Genomic DNA, 20,305 nt, shown 5'->3' with positions numbered 1-20,305 from the left:
TTTTTCATTATGACACACGTTTTGTCATTTTGTTGTGACTAGGGTTAGGAAAGGTTGCTTATGTAAATAAATACTTTCACTTTCTTTATAAAAGTGAATGAACATATATCCAAAACATTCCAGGGTGATAGTTTAAAGTCAAATGTATTTAATATCAGATACATAAAGACCAAACAAGTAAGACATTATCTGCAATCATATATTGTGCTAAGCACAACATGCTTTTCCTTGATTTCAATTTAACATATTGCAACTCAGTCACTATTCCTTATAAACTATAGTTTACAGCTTAGCAACTGAATTCAGCCCATTATGGTTGATTCAGTAAATAACCAGGTCAAGAAAACTGTAATTTCCTTACAGTTGGAGCAGTTATTTCTAAATCAGCTGGAATGGAAAAACAACCCATGATTTTCAGTCCAATTCCTTTCTGTTAAATAGGGCCAGTGCTAATCTAATTTTCAACACAACAGGGATTATAAAAATGTAAGCATTAGATAACTTTTGCCTTTTAATTATTATTTCTTGTTTGCTGATGAATTCAATATTATTCTTCGGGAGGTTCTGTAAAGTATTTTGGCAATTTAACTGTATGTCCGCTGGGCCTGCTTCACATTTCTTGTTGTGCCCATCTCCTTGGTTCCCAGTCATGGGGAACATCTTTAGTCTGCTTTCCCCAATTCTGTTGCGTCCAAAGATACTTGCACAGAATGTTTACTTCCAGCATGGTCAGCCAGGGCATACATGATCCAGCCTGGCTAGAAATTTGGCTCTTGATCTACAGTCAAACATGCAGAGCTTGGCCTCTGAGTCACGTTGTCAATTCCAGCTATGTTGCTGCTGCAGATATTCCTATCCTGTCTATCACAGTATCAGAAAATACTGTGCAAAATCTAGAAGAGTGATTTGGTATTATTTGTGCTTAACTGGGAAGTACTTACCGTATTTATTACTGCCACCTCTGGAAGAATCCAGGACCCAAATTTGGCTGGTATAATGAAAATAGTTATCATTAACAGGACTTTCAGTCTTGCTATGATCTTTGAGATGCTGTTGTATCCACTAATAGTTTCAGAAAAGTAGTGTTTACATCATGCTAGGGCAAAGTGCTTTACAGCTATTGACTTTAAGTATTGTTACAAAAACTGTAGTTAAAAGCTGTACTCATTCATCATCCTTCTTGAACGATCACAAATCTATTCCCCTGGTATTCTCAGATTTTTGGTAATTTACTTACCACCATGACTGTCTGTCTCATTGTTGAGATACTGGTAACTATCATGAGACTGTCTGTAGAGGTCTGATTCATAAGATACCAGGTCTTCAGAGGGCTGTGTAAAGAAGAGTTTATTGTCACATATGAAAAACAAAGACCAATATTGCCCTTTGTTCCCTGAAAGCAAATAAGACATTAAAACATGAGGTTGATAGCTGCCTCCAGAAACTATACTTCAAATCACAAGAAAGTCTTTTTAAAAATTAGCAAAGATGGACTTGTTTTAATGTACAGTAGTCTTTTCATGTAGTCATGAAGCAGACAGGAATTGTTTTCTCTACTATTTAAAAACTGATCCTCAAGCATTTGTGGCTGGCCATATTTCTTGGCTCTTCATTTCAGTTAGGCATGACATTCCAAAATAAAATATCAATCATGGAAAATAACTGAATATCTTAAAGAATTCTTCAAAATTTAATTCTGCTCCCATATTACTACTGTCCCTCCAGGATTCATAATTCTGCTAAAAGACATACATAGATGGCAGTTTAGCTCTCTGGAACAGTCCTCAAATCTTTAATAACAATGTTAGAATTTTATAGCAGTATCATGTCCACTGGGTTTCTCTCTGGGAGATAGTTCAGATGCTGGTAAAAAGCTACAGAACTTTCTGCCCTCTCCGAATTGTTTCATTGTTCATTTCTGAACCCAACGTGAGAATGAGGACAACAGGATTGTTTTTATTCTTGGTTTTGTTTTGGTTGATTATTAGTGTTTTGCACTGAAATAATGCCATTTTGCCATGAAATACAAGGTATGATACAAGAGAAAAACAACCTGATCTGTGGCCTCTCATTTACCAGGGAATGCTTGGTTGCAAAATGGGTGGCTTTAACTGTTTTCTTCTTCTTTAAAAAGTTGTAGCTGATAATCATTATTACAAAATGTTACTTAAATAAATCGATAGCTAAAGCCTCTTCAAAGTCTGAGAAACCTCACTAGTATTGCATCTGACTGCCTACAATGGATAGGGGCTGAAGTTGTTTTGACTGTAAAAATAATAGCTACATCTCAGGTCTAAAGAAATATGGAGAAAAAGACATATGAATACAAAAGTATGGATCAGGAATGAAGTATTTGTCACTGATACCTGCATTCTATACAAAAAGTAGATGAATGGCACGTGGCCATTCCAAAGGCATGGACTAGATGTGGTTCTACAGATTAGAATTTTAATACAAGATTTTGTATTAGGAGAAGAGCTGCAGGCTGTTTTAGGATATTTTTTTTAGCCCTGAAATTCTGCATAGAGATTTTTAAAATAAAAAGTTAAAATAGCTTAATAATTAAAACGCTAGCACACACTGGGAGGTTGTAACTTGAATGGTAACTTGAATGGCTACAGGCAAAGGTTATTCCATATTTTTTCGTATTTTCCATATTTCCCATGGTGGAAATTTGGTTACCTATCCAGCAATAGTTTTTCTTTTGCTGCAAAGAAGTCCACCTGTTTACTTTATTCCTACTCATGGAGTAGGAAAGCTGGTCTAGGATTCAACCATATAAAGTAATCCAGCTATATTCCAAATAAAAATTGCCAGGGGAGACATGGGGCTTTGGCCCATTACTGTCCCATCTTTTTGTGGATGTAAGTGACCTGTGCTTGCAATTACTTGTCTTGCCTGAAGAGACAAACTCAAACTTCTCTTCTTGTAAAATATCAGCATGTAGCCCATTCTTAATATGCACAGGCAGTAATCTGAGCAATGTCCTTTCCCTAAGGTTATCATATATTTGTTCTTCCTTTTTTTGAGTCTTAAAAGCTCTGGCTGGACAGGATTTTTATATATCTAAGAATGTCTGCTACAGCATGCAGACATAACCACTTCTCATTCTCTTCTTCCTTCACAGTCTGTTAGGTAACCTTTTCCACCTTCTCCTGTTAGCTATGTGCCCCTTGCTGGTGCAGCCAATGTAGGTCTTTGACTTCCTTCCTTCCTTCCTTCCTTCCTTCCTTCCTTCCTTCCTTCCTTCCTTCCTTCCTTCCTTCCTTCCTTCCTTCCCCCTCCCTCCCATTCTAAAAGAAAGGAAAAGGCAGGGGGGAGTAAGCAGTTGGCTTATAAGACTACTTTATTGATAAGAAATAAGCAATAATAGTTACTGAAAGGTAATGAGGGGGGCCAACACCATGACAACTCTTCGTCCCATCATGTCTTTTCTTCTAATTTGCAGTCTAGCTGGACCTAATTATATCAAACATAGTTGAGGTAACTGAGTTATGTTAAGGTAAGATGGCAGCCTATAAATTTTATAAATAAACAAAGTATAAACAAATATACAAAAAATAAACAACATCCAATGGCAAATGAAAGAATGCTGAGAAGAAAACAGGGGTAATGTTGTACATCTTGTCCATCTACATGGATGAATCTGGTTAGCTGGAAGGCAAGAGGGAGAAAGAAAAGCTCAATGGAAGGCAGAGGGTGGCAACAGCTGCTGATCTACTTGGGACAATGCTGCAAAGGAGGGGAAAGACCTTCTGGCTAATGGATTCCTGATCTCATCATCAGGAATCTCCTCAGTCAAAGGCCTCCTACTCCAATTGCCTCTTTGCTCTCATAAATGTATTCTTTTGATCTTTGTCTTCCTAGCCAGAGGGATTTATTTTCATAAACAGTGCTTTGTAAAAGATTGATTTTTTTTCATGTTATATGTATTGTATGCATAAAAAATGATTTTAGTTTGAAACACTACTTCAGCCCCAGTAGTTTTCACTTATTATTGGAATGTATTGTCTGGTTTGGGCTGAAAGGATGACTGCTCCCAAAGTGCTCCCAATTGCTTCAGGCTCACTCAGCTCTTGTGGTGGAAGCAACCAGAGAAATTATAACTGATTCAACGAACCATATACTGCACGTCCTTAGAAATGGATGGCTTAATTTTTAAGACAAACATTATGCTAGTGCACAGGTTACTAATGTCCTGTTTTGTTAAATTTGTCTTTTCAAACCTAAGGCACAGAATGTGTGCAGGGCGAAAGAGGAGCAAAAATACATAAAGTATGTTTGTGTGGCAACTATGAATGGTACATTATTTTTTTTTAAAAAAAAAACACTTTGTCTGGAATGCCCTCTTTTTAAAACCTAAATATGATACCTACTTTTATATCTCCCTTCCTGAACAGACGGAGACTCTTCTCTGAGAAACCAGTAGCTAGACAACAACTGTTCACTTTTGCATTAATTCCTTACCAGCTCTGACAGTATAGTGTTTAATCAGCACTGGCTAGAAATTCCTTTGAAATCTACAGTCCTTTATTTGGAGAGTGACTTCTAATGGCTCATAATGTCCACCTCAGATGTACAGTGATGGTTCTTGAGAAAACAACATTTCCCAGAGAGCACTGAAGCTCTTCTAACTTGGCATCAAGCCAGTGGAAAACAAGAGAGGAAAAATGTCTTTCCCTCCACCAAGAGTTTGCAAAGCCAGTAGCTCTTATAAGTGGAACAGATCAAATCACAATTGGCTCAATTTTCTTCAATATGTTGCTCAAATATGCAGAGCTGTTCCTTAACTTTGGGAGAAACTGACTGTCTTATTTCCAGGCCACCCAATGCAATTTGTTCATCTCTGCCTTTGGAGATTTCTGGGGTTTCATTTCAAGCCTTTAAATTATTCCCTCTCTAAATTCTAATTAATAAGAATAGTGCTAGTATACCAATTGTTGCAGAAATTCACATAGAAAGCTAATGAAGTCACTTGGGCTGCAGTTACTTCCACTGTATTTAATATGTTAAAGCAGTAGCCTGAAGCACTGATCATGGCTTATATAAGCCACTTAAAATGCCTCAAAGGTTCTGTTCAGGATAGAAAGGAAAAGCTGGGTGCTACAAGTAGACAGCAGCTGTGAATAAATTATGAATAAGCAAATACTTAAATGAGCAGCTCTGATCTGGAAAGGATGTGAATTCATTTGGGTAAGATTATTTAGGAAAAGTCCTTTGAAAGATGATAGACGTGAGTGTAATTTCCACTGTCCATGTACTGGGCTAAGAGGGTAGGAAATGCCTGGATAAATTCAACAGATACTCCTCATTCCCTCTCAAGTTTTTGAAAGAGAAATCCATGTATGTTGATAACATCTCCTCTGAGATAGACTAATTCTCAACAATCTGAGGAAGTTCTGCTTAAACTTTGGCAGCAACAAATGCATTACAAAGCAGTATCCACTGTTGTTGGATGATAGTATCATAATGTATCCAGAAATATGGTCCAGGAAAACCTTTCCTTGTATGAGCTCTGAATGGGATATTCCTTGCTTTCTGTGACTTGTTTACTGCCATAAAGCTTAAATATCTCACTGAATATGACCTGTGTTTTTAGCATTCACAGCTGTCTGAAAGCAATAAGCACTCTGGTGGAAAAAAACTAAACCACCAAATGGATTGAATGATTCATCTCTGGGAAATCTGTAGTATCAATTAGATTCTTCCTTGAATCATGGTCTACACTTTACTTCTACTACTTCCATTGATCCTGGCAATCTTTATAAAGACCTTGCAGACAGACATTAGCAATTCCAAGGAACATAGTTGCAGCAAGAGCAGTAGTGGAGGCTCTACAAATAATTATAACAGCTATTTATGAGTCATTGGAAACCTGATGCTTCCAGAATCAGATTGAATGTGTGACTCTGGAGATAAGGCGTCTTGTCTTTCCTTGCATTTAAAAGCCTTCACGCCAAGCTACAGAAGATTTTGTCAGACATTTGGACAGTTTACAACTGAAGAGAAAGCTCTGTATAATTCGGAGTCACTTTGGATAGTGAGATGGGTGACATATTAATTTAATTAATTCCTGTTGCCTTTGCTAAATGGACATATAAGGATTGTGTATTGGAAAGAGACCCTCCCCATTCCACAGTTCTGGATAGACATTAATATATTTGCATTTGTGGATAAGGCAGATAGAAATAAACAAGCAAAAAAGAGTTTCCCCTGTATGTAGTCAATGATAGTCATAGAACATCCTGTTCTTTGTTTATGTTTTCACCAAATCCTTAGAAATATTATGCCAAAGAAATACTGTAGAACAATCCCCTTCTATTGCTCCAAGTGGGGTTTTCTTACTATCACATTTTAAAATATATAAACAAACAAAATCCACCCTAAAGTAATTTAAAAGGCCAAATTGAATATACATAGAGGAGGAAAAAATACCTAATATGTCCACATCACTACAATGAAGACAACTTAAGATATCCCCATTGAAATCAAAAGATCTTATCTGAGATCACTTTCACATCACATTAATTTGGAAACAGAATTGGGCTTCAATTCAACTCAGATATTATTTAGATAAGATAACCTTTATTGTCATTTTTTACTGTGGGCCCACTGGCACAGATTAAAAATGAAATTCTGTTAACTGCTCTCAAAAATATCTTTTGTGCCAAAATATATATTGTTTTAATACATATATATTCTTAAAATATAGTTTATCTTCCATTACAATGCACTACTACTTTCACAGAAAGGAACTGTAAGATTTTTTTAAACTTCTGATTATAGTTGGAAGTGGGATTTATTTTGCTTCTGTAGTTCATTCAAAATTCAGTGTTAGATATCCTACTTGACCTGTAAATCTTATTATCAAAGAAATGAAATGCAATCCACAGACCATGCAATGTGAACTAGGTATACCTGCCATGCTGGGACTTCAAGAAGAGGCATTATGAAGCACCTGGGAGACTATGATGTGTTAGGTCAGTGGTTCTCAACCTGTGGGTCGGGACCCCATTTGGGGTCGAATGACCATTTCACGGGTGTCGCCAAACAATGCAGTCCACCATTTTTTCCCCTTTTCCTTAGCTGTGCTACTCCCTTTTATTCTATTGGCTTTTGAAAGCCATTAGAATAGACTCTCTTAAATAGAGTCTAATTCTATTGGCTTTCAAAAGCCAGTAGGAATTGTCCAGGCTGTCTCTGCCCTGCTGAGCCCGCCAAAAGTCCCATTCTGCAAACGGTGCTGCACCAGTTGAGTAGTCCTCGACTTACAACCAGTTGAGTAGTCCTCGACTTACGACCGGTTGGGGGTCGCGGCATTAAAAAGGTTGAGAACCACTGTATTAGCTGATGGCATCACTTTTAGTAGTTCAGATATTTTTGTAGACTTGGTGTTTTGGTGGACATGATACCCTTGTTGATTAAACAATATTGGAACCAAAGCCTGCATTAAGTTCTGCATAAAGTTCAGTTTCGTGGTCAGGGAACTTCCATTTCAAGGCAGTGTCCCTCTCTGAAATTGATAGGCCATGAACAAATACACATGCAGACCAGACCAGTTAATTCCAGCTGGTCTATTGCTAATTACTTTGTATTCACCTTCTGCCACAGAAATGAGAAGAATTGAAAAATGGAAGATGGAGAACAAATCTACAGTCAAAACAACTTCATTGATCACAGATTATTTTATACTGGAATCAGAAGGAATGGAAGGTAGAAAAGTTGGTTTCCAGACAATGCCCTTAATCCGAAAACACTGAGGCATTTTTTTAATCCTTAAAAGATCAGTGGAAGCCATAGAAACTGAAACCATTTCCAGTAAGTTTTTGGGTCCCTTTTCATTTTGGAGAGCAACTAAACTGATAAGTGATCTGAAAGGAAAAACCTCTGAAGAATAGTTGAAGGTGTCAAGTATGCTTAGCCTGAAGAAGGAGAGAGCGTTGAAAGTTCACAATAGATTTCTTCCAAATATCTGACAGTTTTTTGCATAAAAAAATCTTCTTCAAAGTTGTTCCACAAGTCAGGACACAAAATAATCAGAAGCTGATTGCCATCTGTCAGGATGCTGTTAAGAAAGAATTCTACTGCTCAAAGGGATGGATTAAATGGTTTCCAAGATATCTTTCAGTTCTTCCATGATGCTATGATGTGTTGATTTTTACTGAGCATATGGAGCAAATTCCAAAATAGCTTGTTCCAACCTAGAGTCCTTTTTACCATTAGCTTGACAGATGAAAGAGTTCTATTCCAACACAGTATGAATACTCCACATAGGAAAAGCCATCATAAACTGTTGATAGGGATTTACTGTGAAAATAATCAGTGTCTGTCAAATTATATAGTATGGATTTTAGTCTAAATATATAGATTTCTAAAATACCTAATTCTGGAGATGAGTCGATTATCTTTCCATACCATGCCAACCCAGTATTCTACAAACTTCCCTAAAATAGTTTGCAACACTGAGATCCCCTTCCTATTCTAGATGACTTATTTCTTGAAAGCTTTGGGACCACTTCAGAAATGGTCTGGAAATCAGTATGGCCTAAGAATAAAAATAGAGTTTTCCAAAAGATTGCATCTTCAGAATCAGACTGTTTGCTTATATCTATTACATATTGCAACTTATTTTTCTTCAATATGTTGCCTAGTTTTTTTTTTTCTGTTGGTGTTTAAGTCATTTGTTCCTGAAAAAAATCAAAGAAATGGAATCAGAAAGGAGTCTTTAAGTTGCTTGCTGCTTTCTTTTAATGGCTTTGTGGCCAGTTGTTGTGGATTATATGGGCTCATCCAGATAGATGGCTTTTAATGCCAAAACTTAAAGTGTACTATCAGGAAGTATACAGAAGAAAGATACGTATTTTCTCTTTGAACAGCATCATGTAATCAGAGGAAGCAAAGCAATAGGACAACGTAGCTCAAGCTAATGATATTGAAGTTCTATTTGCTGTTGGATCTACAGAAAATGTGCAGTTGCAGTTTGCATATTCTGAATGTTTGGATTATTGGGACATAATACTTCTGAAATTAGTAGTAGCTAATTTAGAGGTCCAGTGTGTCACAAGTCTGCTTGCCTAGCACGGGGGTCCCCAATCCCTGGTCCGTGGACCGGCACCAGGCTGCGGCATGCCAGAAACTGGTCCATGCAAACAACCAAAGCCCCATCTGTGGGATGCAGGCAGTACATGAAGCTATGCCCCCTCCAGTCCGCAGAAAAACCTCTCTCCACAGAACCGGTCCCTGGTGCTCAAAAGATTGGGGATCTCTGGTCTAGCGCACTCAGCAAATCCTTTGCTTTCAAAAATGGGTCATCCTGGTATGGAGAGATCATTTGAGAAAAAAAGGGCAAATAGTATATTGTGCAAAATAATAATACTCTAGTTTGCATTGTTAAAAATATTGTAATTTATCAAATGAATATAACAATCAGAATATTTGTTTCTTTCTCTGTAATTTTTGTAGCCCTTCCCAATTGATAGATTCTGATTTAACATAGGGTAATAATAATAATACAAATAAAGACAAGTAGAAAAGAACTTAGCACCATAATGATAAAAATGAACCACTTTCTAAGATGCATGTTACAAATTATTTAACTCTATTGGAAAAAACAGAATTTTTGCTTTATAAAATATTAGAAAGCAAAAGGCAACTTCTGGTTGTAAAGTGATCCACAAAATGGGGGCCACAACAGCAAAGGGCCTGCTCACTCGTGATTTTCTTGCCAGATAGGTAGATTCTCCGTATTCTTCACCAAGTCCCAGTACATTTATACATAATAAAGCACCAATAATATCTTAAACGTATTTAATTTTAGGAGATACATTTTTTATTTTACTGTTACTTTTCACATTTTTATAATTTAAAACTTTTTCACAGGCCCTTGAAATGTTTGTAGGCACTGAGCCTATTGTCCTTATTTGAAAATATGATATGGAGCTAACATAACTATATCATGTTTTATATGCTATGTTCTCAGTACTGTATAGGAGGCAAACACCCTAGAAATTATTCTAACAAATTAAACTCTTCAGTGAGCTTCTTGAAAGGTCATTGGCCTGATAAACATTTTTTTGACATATCCCTATTTATGAATATTTCCAAAACATATGCCAACATGATTTGCACTGTTAATTTCCTGCCTAGAATAACAATGGCATTACTGGCCTTTATTTCATCAGGAAGTATTACATTAAACCAGCAAACAACCACACAGCAATATGTCTGCCACACTCCCAGAGACTTAGCTGACTACTGTTGAAGAACATTTAATTAACTGGATATTGGTCTAATCCAGGGGTAGGCAGCCTTGGCTCTTTTATGACTCGTGGACTTCAACTCCCAGAATTCCTGAGCCAGCATTGCTGGCTCAGGAATTCTGAGAGTTGAAGTCCACGAGTCATAAAAGAGCCAAGGTTGCCTACCCCTGATCTAATCCAACAGAAGTTTTCTTGTATACTTAAAATAGCTGGAATTTTCCTTTCACAACAAATATAACGAGAAATTAACAAAATAACAGAATAACAGAGTTGGAAGGGACCTTGGGGGTCTTCTAATCCAAATGTTGTCCAATCTCTTCTTAAAAACCTTTGGTGTTGGAACACCCACAACTTCTGGAGACAAGTGATTAATTGTTCCAATTGTCAGGAAATTTCTCCTTAGTTCTAAATTGGTTCTCTCCTTGGTTAGTTTCCATCCATTGCTTGTCCTGCCTTCAGGTGTTTTGCAAAATAGGTTGACAAACACACACACACACACACACAGAGAGAGAGAGAGAGAGAGAGAGAGAGAGAGGGAGTGAGAGAGAAAGACAAACCTTTGTGGCAGCTGTCTTCTGGAAGGAATGATTTTCCTTAGGTAGTTGTCAGGAAGAAAAGGCTTGCATTCTTTTCCCCCTATCTAGTAAATATCTGACCTATTTAACAGCTCCTGTTTGCGTTTAAAGAATAATGCAACTGAAATGGAAAGGTTAGCTTGACCCATATCCCTTTATGGGTAGCTTTTACCATAAATAACGAAGTGTCATCGGCCATTCATGGTATGAAAGGGCATAGTATTTGAAGAATATCCAGAAGGTCTCCTGTTGAAATAACAATTTTGTTTCTGGATCTCCTCTGTTATCTTTGTGATTTTACTTTCTTTTTTCTATTACAAAATAAATGTTTGTTAGTGTGGTTTTTGGCCTCAAATTGTTGCACCAACTTCCTGAACTGTTCCCCAGATTCAGTTCAGTTCTGATGCCCCTGCAAATCTGGTATGAGGAGAGGTATATATCATTATACCTTTCTCACATAAAAAGAAACTTCCTTGACAACAGTAATTGTCTGTGACAGGTATTGCTGTTCATATGTTGTTTTAAAGTTTAACACTTTCCACTTTTGCTGTTTTTTTAAAAAAGGATTTCTTATTGTTCCTTTTGCTGAGGAGCAGAAACATCTTTGACCTGTGAGATAGTCTTTTCTTATGAGAAAGGTCTTAAATTATGATCCAGTCTTTAAAATGTTATATACATTAGAATAATAAACTACCTCTGGGCCAGAACATGACAGTATTGATTAAGGTTCCTCTTAAATGCATGAAGCAGGGAAAGTAGATCTAGATTTTGGTTTGGAATTTGAAAGTATATTATGGGCACTTTCACAAAACTGATGCAGTAGAGAGGCTGTGTATTTACAACACATCCATTTAATCTATTCTACACCAAACTGGTTAGGTTTCTCCTCACAATCTCTTCTAGCCCCTGAAGTTAATTTTCACCTTCCTAGTTATCTTTCTTTTATCCAGAGAAGTGAGTCTTATTTCAAATAAAACAACCAGTTGCAAATCCTGCCATTTTTAGTTTATCTGCACATTTGGAAATTGCCACGGGTGACAATTCCTGATCTAACCAGATTTATGCAGAGCCTGGAAACGCGGTGATGGTAAAAACAGATGTTTTGTTTTGCCATGACTATTTGCCATTTTTAAAAAAATAAAAAAATTAAATCCCATGAACAGGGATCCTGGTAGTAGTAGGAAAAGTTTTTGGGTACCACTTTACCTCCCTTTGAACTATGGTACAAAACTCAGTCTTGCATAAATCTTCTAACAAATCCTGTCCCAAAATAATTAGTTCTAGTACCTACAGCTTGGATCTATTGAATCCTGTTTTTCTTGCTTGGTGCCCCCAATTAAATTGGAATTAGATAAATTGGAATTGGATAAATTGGAATTAGAAGTCCGCCAAGGTCCCTTCCAATTCTGTTATTCTGTATTATTCTGAGTTCTCAAAATTCCTAGCCAAGTGAGAAAATCAGTAAACTACAGTATATCTAGATGTGACTATGTTAGGAAAGGCTGCCCTAGAATTTTATCAATGAATAAATTACTTTAGAATAGAATACTTTATACCTTATTGGCCAAGTGTGATTGGACACACAAGAAATTTGTGTCGAGTGCATAAACTCTCAGCGTACATACAAACAACAAAGGAGTATAATCGTAAGATACCAATAGGAGAAGTTAGTGGAAAAGATGAGAAGGATAATAATAATAATACAGTCATACTACATGGGTAAATATCTTTAGACATAAGACAGTACTGTGGGAATTAAGTTCTCAGCGGAATGATGGCACGAGGGAAAAAGCTGTCTTTATGTCTAGTTATTTTGACATGCAATATCCTAGAGCAGCGTCCTGAGGGGAGGAGTTCAAGCAGTTTATGTCCACGATGCGAGGGGTCTGTAGATATTGTATCAGCCCTCTTTCTGACCTGTGCAGTATACAGGTCCTCAATGGAAGGCAGGGTGATTTTTTTTTTTTTTTTTTTGGCAGTCCTAAATATCTGTTGAAGTCTATACCTGTCCTGTTTGGTTGCTGTAACAAACCAGACAGTTGTAGAAGAACAAATGGCAGACTCAGTAATTCCTCCATTAAACTGTATCAATAGCTCCTGGGGCAGTCTGAGCTTTCTGAGCTGACGCAGGAAGAACATTCTTTGTTGTGCCTTTTTAATGATGGTTCTGATGTTAGGTGTCCATTTCAAATCTTGGGAGTTTATAGAACTCAGAAACGACATTGTTATCTTAGATTTTTACTATGTTTACAGTATCTGTTTAATTCTTTATACTGATGAAAAAGTATAAATACTGGTGATGAAAAGTTGCTATTATTAAACTAATATTCAAGAATTTCTTAATAGATGAAAATTAGCATCAGAAAGATATTTAAATGTTGATTTATATGTAGTAAATTCTCGTGTATGTTAAATGTAGTTCACATTATTTCAGAAATAAATCCTATTTTATTATAATATAAATGTTCTCTAGTAGATGATTCAGAAATACCAACCAGACTCCCGTGATGTGCAGCTGAGGCTGGTTTAACGGACAGGCCTAACCTCATTTCCTTGGAAAGAATTACAAAATAACTGTATGGTTTTAAGAAAGGGTTGGAAGATAATGTTAAATGTTCTTTCATAAGCCTACAGTATCTACTTTACCAAATTCTGAAGTGATGAGGTTTGTTTATTCGTTTTATTTGTATTCTACCATCAGTTTTAAATATTTCATTTTATATCACTGTGCTTTTAATTTGATCAGCATGTCGAAAAGGTGGGTTTTTCTTTTCTATCTACAAGGCAGATTCCCAAGCTCCTGATTTAGCACCGATACACCAGAAGCATTTCATTTCCTTTTATAGACATATCATCTTCTAGAAGCTGCCCAAAACTACTATCATTCAATCAATCAATTTAAAATATTGGTGCTGAAGAAAAAGATGACCTCATGAAACCATGTAGATTCCATGTGAATATTAATAAGTCTATGAGAAAATTAACTACTGAATTAAAAATGGTTTCAATTAAAGATAATAAAACCGCAGGAGAAAAATTTAGAAAACTTCACCAGAGATTCAGCTTATAATCACTAGGCATTATTGTGTAGATTCTTCCAGCCAGAGCAATCTTAAAGTATTTTATGTTTGAAGCAAGAAAACTAAATATCACACCCAAGTATGTTAAAATATAATATTGTGCTAAATAATTGACCATTGATATGGTGAATCCAGAGACGGTATGTGGGAATGAAGAGATTTATGTCCCAGAAGAAGAAGACAGGTGGCCAGAGAAATGTGGAAAATATCCCTAAACATGGTAGATCTCACCCTACTTCCATGAGACCATTGTCTGATCCACCAAGAGTTCCTTACTACTATGTTATATAAAAATGCCTTTAGTGTAATTGTGCAAACACAACCATTTGTGGCTTATTAAATACAACTGGGTAAGCAAACCACAGCCAGTTCCTGTATCCCAATTTCAGGATGAATTGTACTGGTTAAATTTCTTTGTGTTCTACAGTTGTTAAAGAGAAGATAATGCTTTAGTGGATAGGAATTACTCCGTTAATGTTTTAAAGAAATGGTCTAAAAGGATGAGCAATTTTTCTGGTCCCCCTCTCCCAGATTTTTGTGTAGGTATTTTTTAAACTATGGTAAGTCTATTTTATTGGTCATCCTATGTATTTCCCACCTTAAAGTCACACAAAACATAGTTCTAATTTTGGGTAATTATGATCAGAAGTGGCAGATGAAAGGTTGAGGACAAGTTGTCTTAGAGTTCAGAGTAGCCGTTCTGTATAAAGTATTAGGATAGCCATGTTGACCATGAAAATGATGATAATAATTTGACAAACTTACTTTCATTTTGTACCTATATAAAGGTAATTTGTGAGAGCTATTTCATACAATCAAGCTGTGCTCTTAAGAATTATACTTATCTTTAGACAAAAATAGCAGATTTCTGTTATGAAATATCAGATTATGAAACATGGCAACACTAACATAAAACAGAGTCTACAGAGACCACCACAAGATATTGTTCTTTATGCTAATGTATCCTGGTCGTGACTATCTTCCAGAGTGACAATAAGTGGGACCTAATGGGACCTTGGAGGCATGGCTTGTCTATAGCCACTCTAGCCCTTTGAAATAGCTTCACACCTAAGTCTTTGGAGGTCCCTATGCCTTTAATCTTCCAGAAGACCATGAACACCTAAACACTTTCTTGAAACATTAGGCTAGGATGAGGTTCAGTCACAGTCAACAATATGGGTGGTTTTGGCATCTTGATGGGAAGGATACAATGTATTTTTGTGTTGGTTTTATTGGTTGTTATGAGCTGCTCAGGAACATGATATATATAGGTAGCTTGCATATGTTCTTAAAATAAATAAATAAATACATACATACATACATACATACATAAGTGAGGAAGAACTTGTTTTTCTAAAGAAGACTATATAACCTACCAATAGCATCACACAATGTATGATTAAAGCAATTGTCTCAACCTACCTTAGTCTAGACAGTTAATATATGTTATAAAATAATGAAATTTGATAAAATTAGCCTATGTGAATCTCCTAATGCGGGCTAAATACATTTGTATTTATTTTGCAAAATTAGTAAATTCATTCCAATTAGTCTTAAACAGGCAAGTCTCTTTAACATTATTCTAAAACTAAAGGTCCAGCAGAATTATATTTCTCATATTTCAAATAGCGATAACTTCCAAACTCTTAACTTTAAAGCCAACTGGGTCCCTATCTCAATAGAAAATAAGAACATATTATTGCTAATCATTTTCATTGGATAACCTAAGATGTGGTGTTATGAGAGTGAAATACAGCTGTCTATTAGCATTACACCATTCATAATTCTATAAACCCTTCCGTAGTTTAAGGATTTTTTTTCTAAACTGAGAAGCCACAATTTTTCCCTTTCGGTAATAACTTTCTACTTCAGAAAGAATATGCCAAAAAGAGGGGCTTCCTCCCTTTCTTCTTTATGCTGTTTTTAAAATGCAAAGGATGGAAACTTGATTTTCTGGTCATCTCGGTTAGTACAGAAGCAGCCATCCTTGAAGGGTATTATATTTGCATATTTTTAATAAGTGTATGTCTTCTCAGCAATAATGTTCTAGGTTTTCACTGCATAAAGACTTGTTATCCATAGAATATTATATTTTCAGTATCAAGCTATGTACAATTTTTAGCATTACATTTTAGAATTACATGGATTGTCATTTCTACATGTGTACCAGATAGACATATAAACATAAAGTTTCAACCCCTGGCATGCACTTGAATATTCTGAATATCCCTGAGGGCAGCCATTCACAAAAAGCAACAAGTGTGAGTGGGTGAATGGAATAACGTAATTATTATTACCAAAAATTGTACAAGAAGTAACGCATACATTGTTGGCTAATTATGTAAAAGACAGCCAAGAACAAGCATTGATGAAAGTTAAAAATTGGAACTTACTAAATATACAGGAAACAAAAAAGAATATTGAAATAATGTAATAAAAACATGAACAAAATGCTGGCAAGGAAAAACATTACATGATCAACTTCTACATAAGATTGAAAGGGAAAGTGGATAAAAATAAAACCTGGCAGTAGCATACAACTGGAACATTATGAAAAGAAATGGAAAGTCTAAGGCTAAGCAAGAACCAACTATTCAAATTAATGCAGTCAAGGCCAGAATTGAAAAAAATCATCAAAAGTGCAGATTGTGCAAAGAAGCAGAAATTGCTGGGAACATATAGTTGAAAAATAGTAAAAAAAAAATGAGCAATTTAAAACATTGTGGGATTTCCGAATACAGACTGATAAAGTCTTGGCTCAATACACACCAGATATAACTGTGGTCAAAAAGAAAAAAAGTGAGGATAAATGATGTGGCAGAGTAGCAGAACCGAAGATAAGGAATTGGAGAACAGCATAAAGTATCAAAATCTGAAAATAGAAATTGAAAGATTATGGCGTAAACCAGCTGTGGTGGTCCTAGTGGTAATCAGCACAGTGAGTGCCATACCAAAAAATCTTGGAGAGCACTTAGAAAATCTGTGCATTGACAAAATTTCTATCTGCCAATTGCAAAAGATCACACTGCTTGGATGTGCACATTTATGACATCCTAGGTTATTGGGGAGAACTCAATGTGTATGAAGGCCAACACCAGCTAAAGAATTGGCAGCTGTGATTTCAGATTGTTGTGAATAGATGATAATAATAATCTGCCTATCACATGTGTTAATCAAACACTCGATAGGTGGACAGAAGTGCCAAATCCAGTCTAAACATCTGGCTGACTAGGCAATCAACTAGAGTACTGTAAATATATCAGGTTTTGTTGTTGTTGTTGAGCTCTTTCTGACCAATAGTAATAATTGTCAATTGCAAAAGGCAGCCTTATTTGGAACAGCTTACATTCTGCAATGATTACCTTTAATATCATTAAACAACAACATCTCCTTAACCCAGATCCTTGGGAAAAACTGAATAGTCTAAACATCTGGCTGACTGATGACCATTAATAATATAATTTCTGTTTTTTAAAAATTCTTTCTAGCTACATTTCTATAATAGATGAAGTAATGAGGAGCTTGTAAACATTATAAGAAGTTTGAAGATTTACACTTAAAAGTTGAAAAAGAAATACACATTTTAAAAGATACTACTTAAATTCCATTTTGGCTACGGCTTCTTTCTCACAGCCTAAACTAAGCATATTTACCAGAAGGTAAGTCCCAATTAATTCAGTGCAGTTTACCAGTAAATATTCATTGAGACATAACAGTCAATAAAAAAAGTTTATATTTCTTCAAAATGGTGAAACAATCATTTATCTCCATATTAATACAGATGCCACAGGTTTATATCTAACTAGACTGAATATTGCATATTCACTATATATATATTTCAAATCATGTAAGTCTAATATATTTTGTTCCATCTGGATTTGATTTGAACAGATCTATTTTCCAAACCAATTAAAAATTAAATTAGATCTAAATTGGATTAGACCTAAATTGCACAAACCTAAAGACATAGAAATGAATACCATATATGAGTATGCAGTCTAGGAGCTATATAAACATTTATAAAACTTCAAGGAGATGGAGATTGGGAATGAAATAAGATTGTTCATTAGACAAATTCATCAGGCAGATAAATTCCCATATTTTCATTATTATTCTTTGGGACTGCCCTCTCAGTAGAATGGTGGTTAATGTGAGCTTGGTAACAATCATTCCACATTTTGATACAGGAAGGATCTGAATTTAATATCAGGATAGAAAGACATTACAATACTGGCTTAATTGATTGAGTGTATAATCTTCCTGTTCGCTAAGACATCTGAGAATATGACAAAGAATGGTGCTTTCATCTGTTCTGAAGGGTGATATACAAAAAAGCCCTTAACTATTTCATATTTGTAAAGACAATGAAAAACTTTAAACTTAAATGCATGTACATTTTTGTTAAATTCCATTCTACAGTGCCATATTTACAGTACATACACTACTTAAGTTGGAAGAAAATGCATGTACATTTTTGTTAAATTCCATGCTACAATGCCATATTAAAATACTCACAAATACTAAAGTTGGAAAAAACTATAAGTGAGCATATAGATATAGTTTCAGTACTAAGATTACATACAAAAATACTCAGAAAGACAAGACCACTCAGACAAAAATATAGACAATATGAAGAATCATGCATGTGCACAATATTTTCCTGGTTCTTAATATTCATGAAATACACCCATATCTCAACATACTATAATTAAATATTAGGTATAGGCAGATAGGATTTGCATAGCAAAATCAGTTGTAACGTAAACTTACCATCTTACTAAAATTAAAGTTCCAAGTAAGGGGACTTACTCAGAAGTAAATGTCTTAAGACCATGGCCATAGAGAACGATAATTTTCATGGACTTTTCAAAACAATAGTTATCTTGTTTTATTCACATCCTAAGTAATATCAAACACTTCCATCTATAACTAAACATGCAAATTGAATACATGATGTATGCTCATTTACTCTGCTGCTCTTGATTAACCATTCCATTATATATCAAACCATAAGATAAATCAAAGTTTATAGAATAACCTGAAAAAAGATGCACCATTATTTACAAGAAAACATGATCCATGACTGAACTAGCTCTTAAGAAATTGTCTTTAGAAATGGGACAAATAGATTACAATGAGACATAGTTCTGTCTGATTGTTTCTTGGCTATATCAAGCACTTGTAGAATCTACCTCTTGCTTTTGATCAAATATATACATGTTTCTCAATTAAATTTATATGTGAAATAGTCTTTGAAAACGATAAAGCTGCCATATTAATTGATTCAGTAAATGGGATATCTTCAGAGAAGGAAGAGTCCAGACTCTAGATTGTTACAATATTCTAGCATTTCATTTTTTAACCAACAAAAATTATCCTGAATATTCCATTCAATTAATCTGGGGAGGGAAATTATTTCTTTGTTATCCGAAATTGAAATTGCTGAGAAAATTGAGTTGGGAGATAAATGGATAGACTGGCCATACCTATCTGCTACCCTTCATGTTACAGCCAGATATTATGAACCCATAAATGTGTGTTTCAACCACAAAGCCAGATTTCTTAATAAACTTTACCAACTTACTAAAGCCTTAAAATAATAATAGCGCCTTATCAGTGAAACAGACAGAGATAAAGAGTATGAGAGAGGAAATACTAACTTCCCATTCAATAGGCACCATCCCAAAAACTTTAAGAATTATGAGTACCAGAAATACAGCAATCTTCAACAGCAAATCAATTCCGTTGGCAAAGGCAGAAAGGCAAAACCATAATTAATTCACATACTCACAGGGGAAATGAGGGAAAAGCCTTCCATTTTGCAAGCCTGTAACATTCAGCCAATTTCTTTGTGAATTAATATTCTAATTTGAGTTATCCAGCTTTTTGAAAAGACATCAGACGAAAGAAAAAAAATAAAAACATGAAACAAAATTCCTGGGATTCCTTGAAGACCCTTTGTAGTGATTAAGATTTTGGTGCTTTTTTTTTTTAATTCTGGGCTTAATCACTTTTTATAGTTTCTCTCAAGAATTCTAAGGTGAGGTCTTTCTTTAGATGTGTCGTAAGTTCCTGATTTCTCCAAGCCTCTGTAGAGCATAGATAGTCTTCAAACTGTTACAGCCCAGTGTGACATCAGAATAGCCAAGTTTGCATAAATCTCATTTCAAGGAGCTGTGGCCTTATAACAGGAAGTGTGTCGCCAAGCTGATCAACCATTGGCAGGTGCCTGCTACAAAATGAACAGCAGATTTTGTAACTTTGAAGATAGCAAGAACAAACAAACAGATCCTACAGCTAAAATTTCAGGGTATAAAAGAACTGGAATTTTAAAAATTTCGTCCGGTTATAATTAACATAGGCCTGACTGCATCAATAACAATCTATTGAG

At 35.4% G+C, this 20,305-nt stretch overlaps 1 protein-coding gene across 1 annotated transcript in view; it reads right to left on the bottom strand.

Moving 5' to 3' along the window:
• SPI1 (Spi-1 proto-oncogene) overlaps positions 1-20,038 on the bottom strand; it is a 30,073-nt gene extending 10,035 nt beyond the window's left edge. The window contains exons 1-2 of the mRNA XM_039357513.1: positions 19,706-20,038; positions 1,238-1,331 (exon numbers count right to left, since the gene is read on the bottom strand). Of these exons, the coding sequence (XP_039213447.1) occupies positions 1,238-1,331; positions 19,706-19,750 (139 nt within the window). The 5' untranslated portion in view covers positions 19,751-20,038. The remainder of the gene's footprint in view (positions 1-1,237; positions 1,332-19,705) is intronic.
• Between the last annotated feature and the right edge of the window lie 267 nt (positions 20,039-20,305).

This window comes from Crotalus tigris, unplaced genomic scaffold (assembly GCF_016545835.1).
Source record: "Crotalus tigris isolate CLP2741 ecotype Arizona unplaced genomic scaffold, ASM1654583v1 scf7180000017576.4783729, whole genome shotgun sequence".
NCBI lineage: Eukaryota > Metazoa > Chordata > Lepidosauria > Squamata > Viperidae > Crotalus > Crotalus tigris.
Note: the sequence above shows the minus strand (reverse complement) of the source record. Positions and strands in the feature narration are given on the sequence as shown.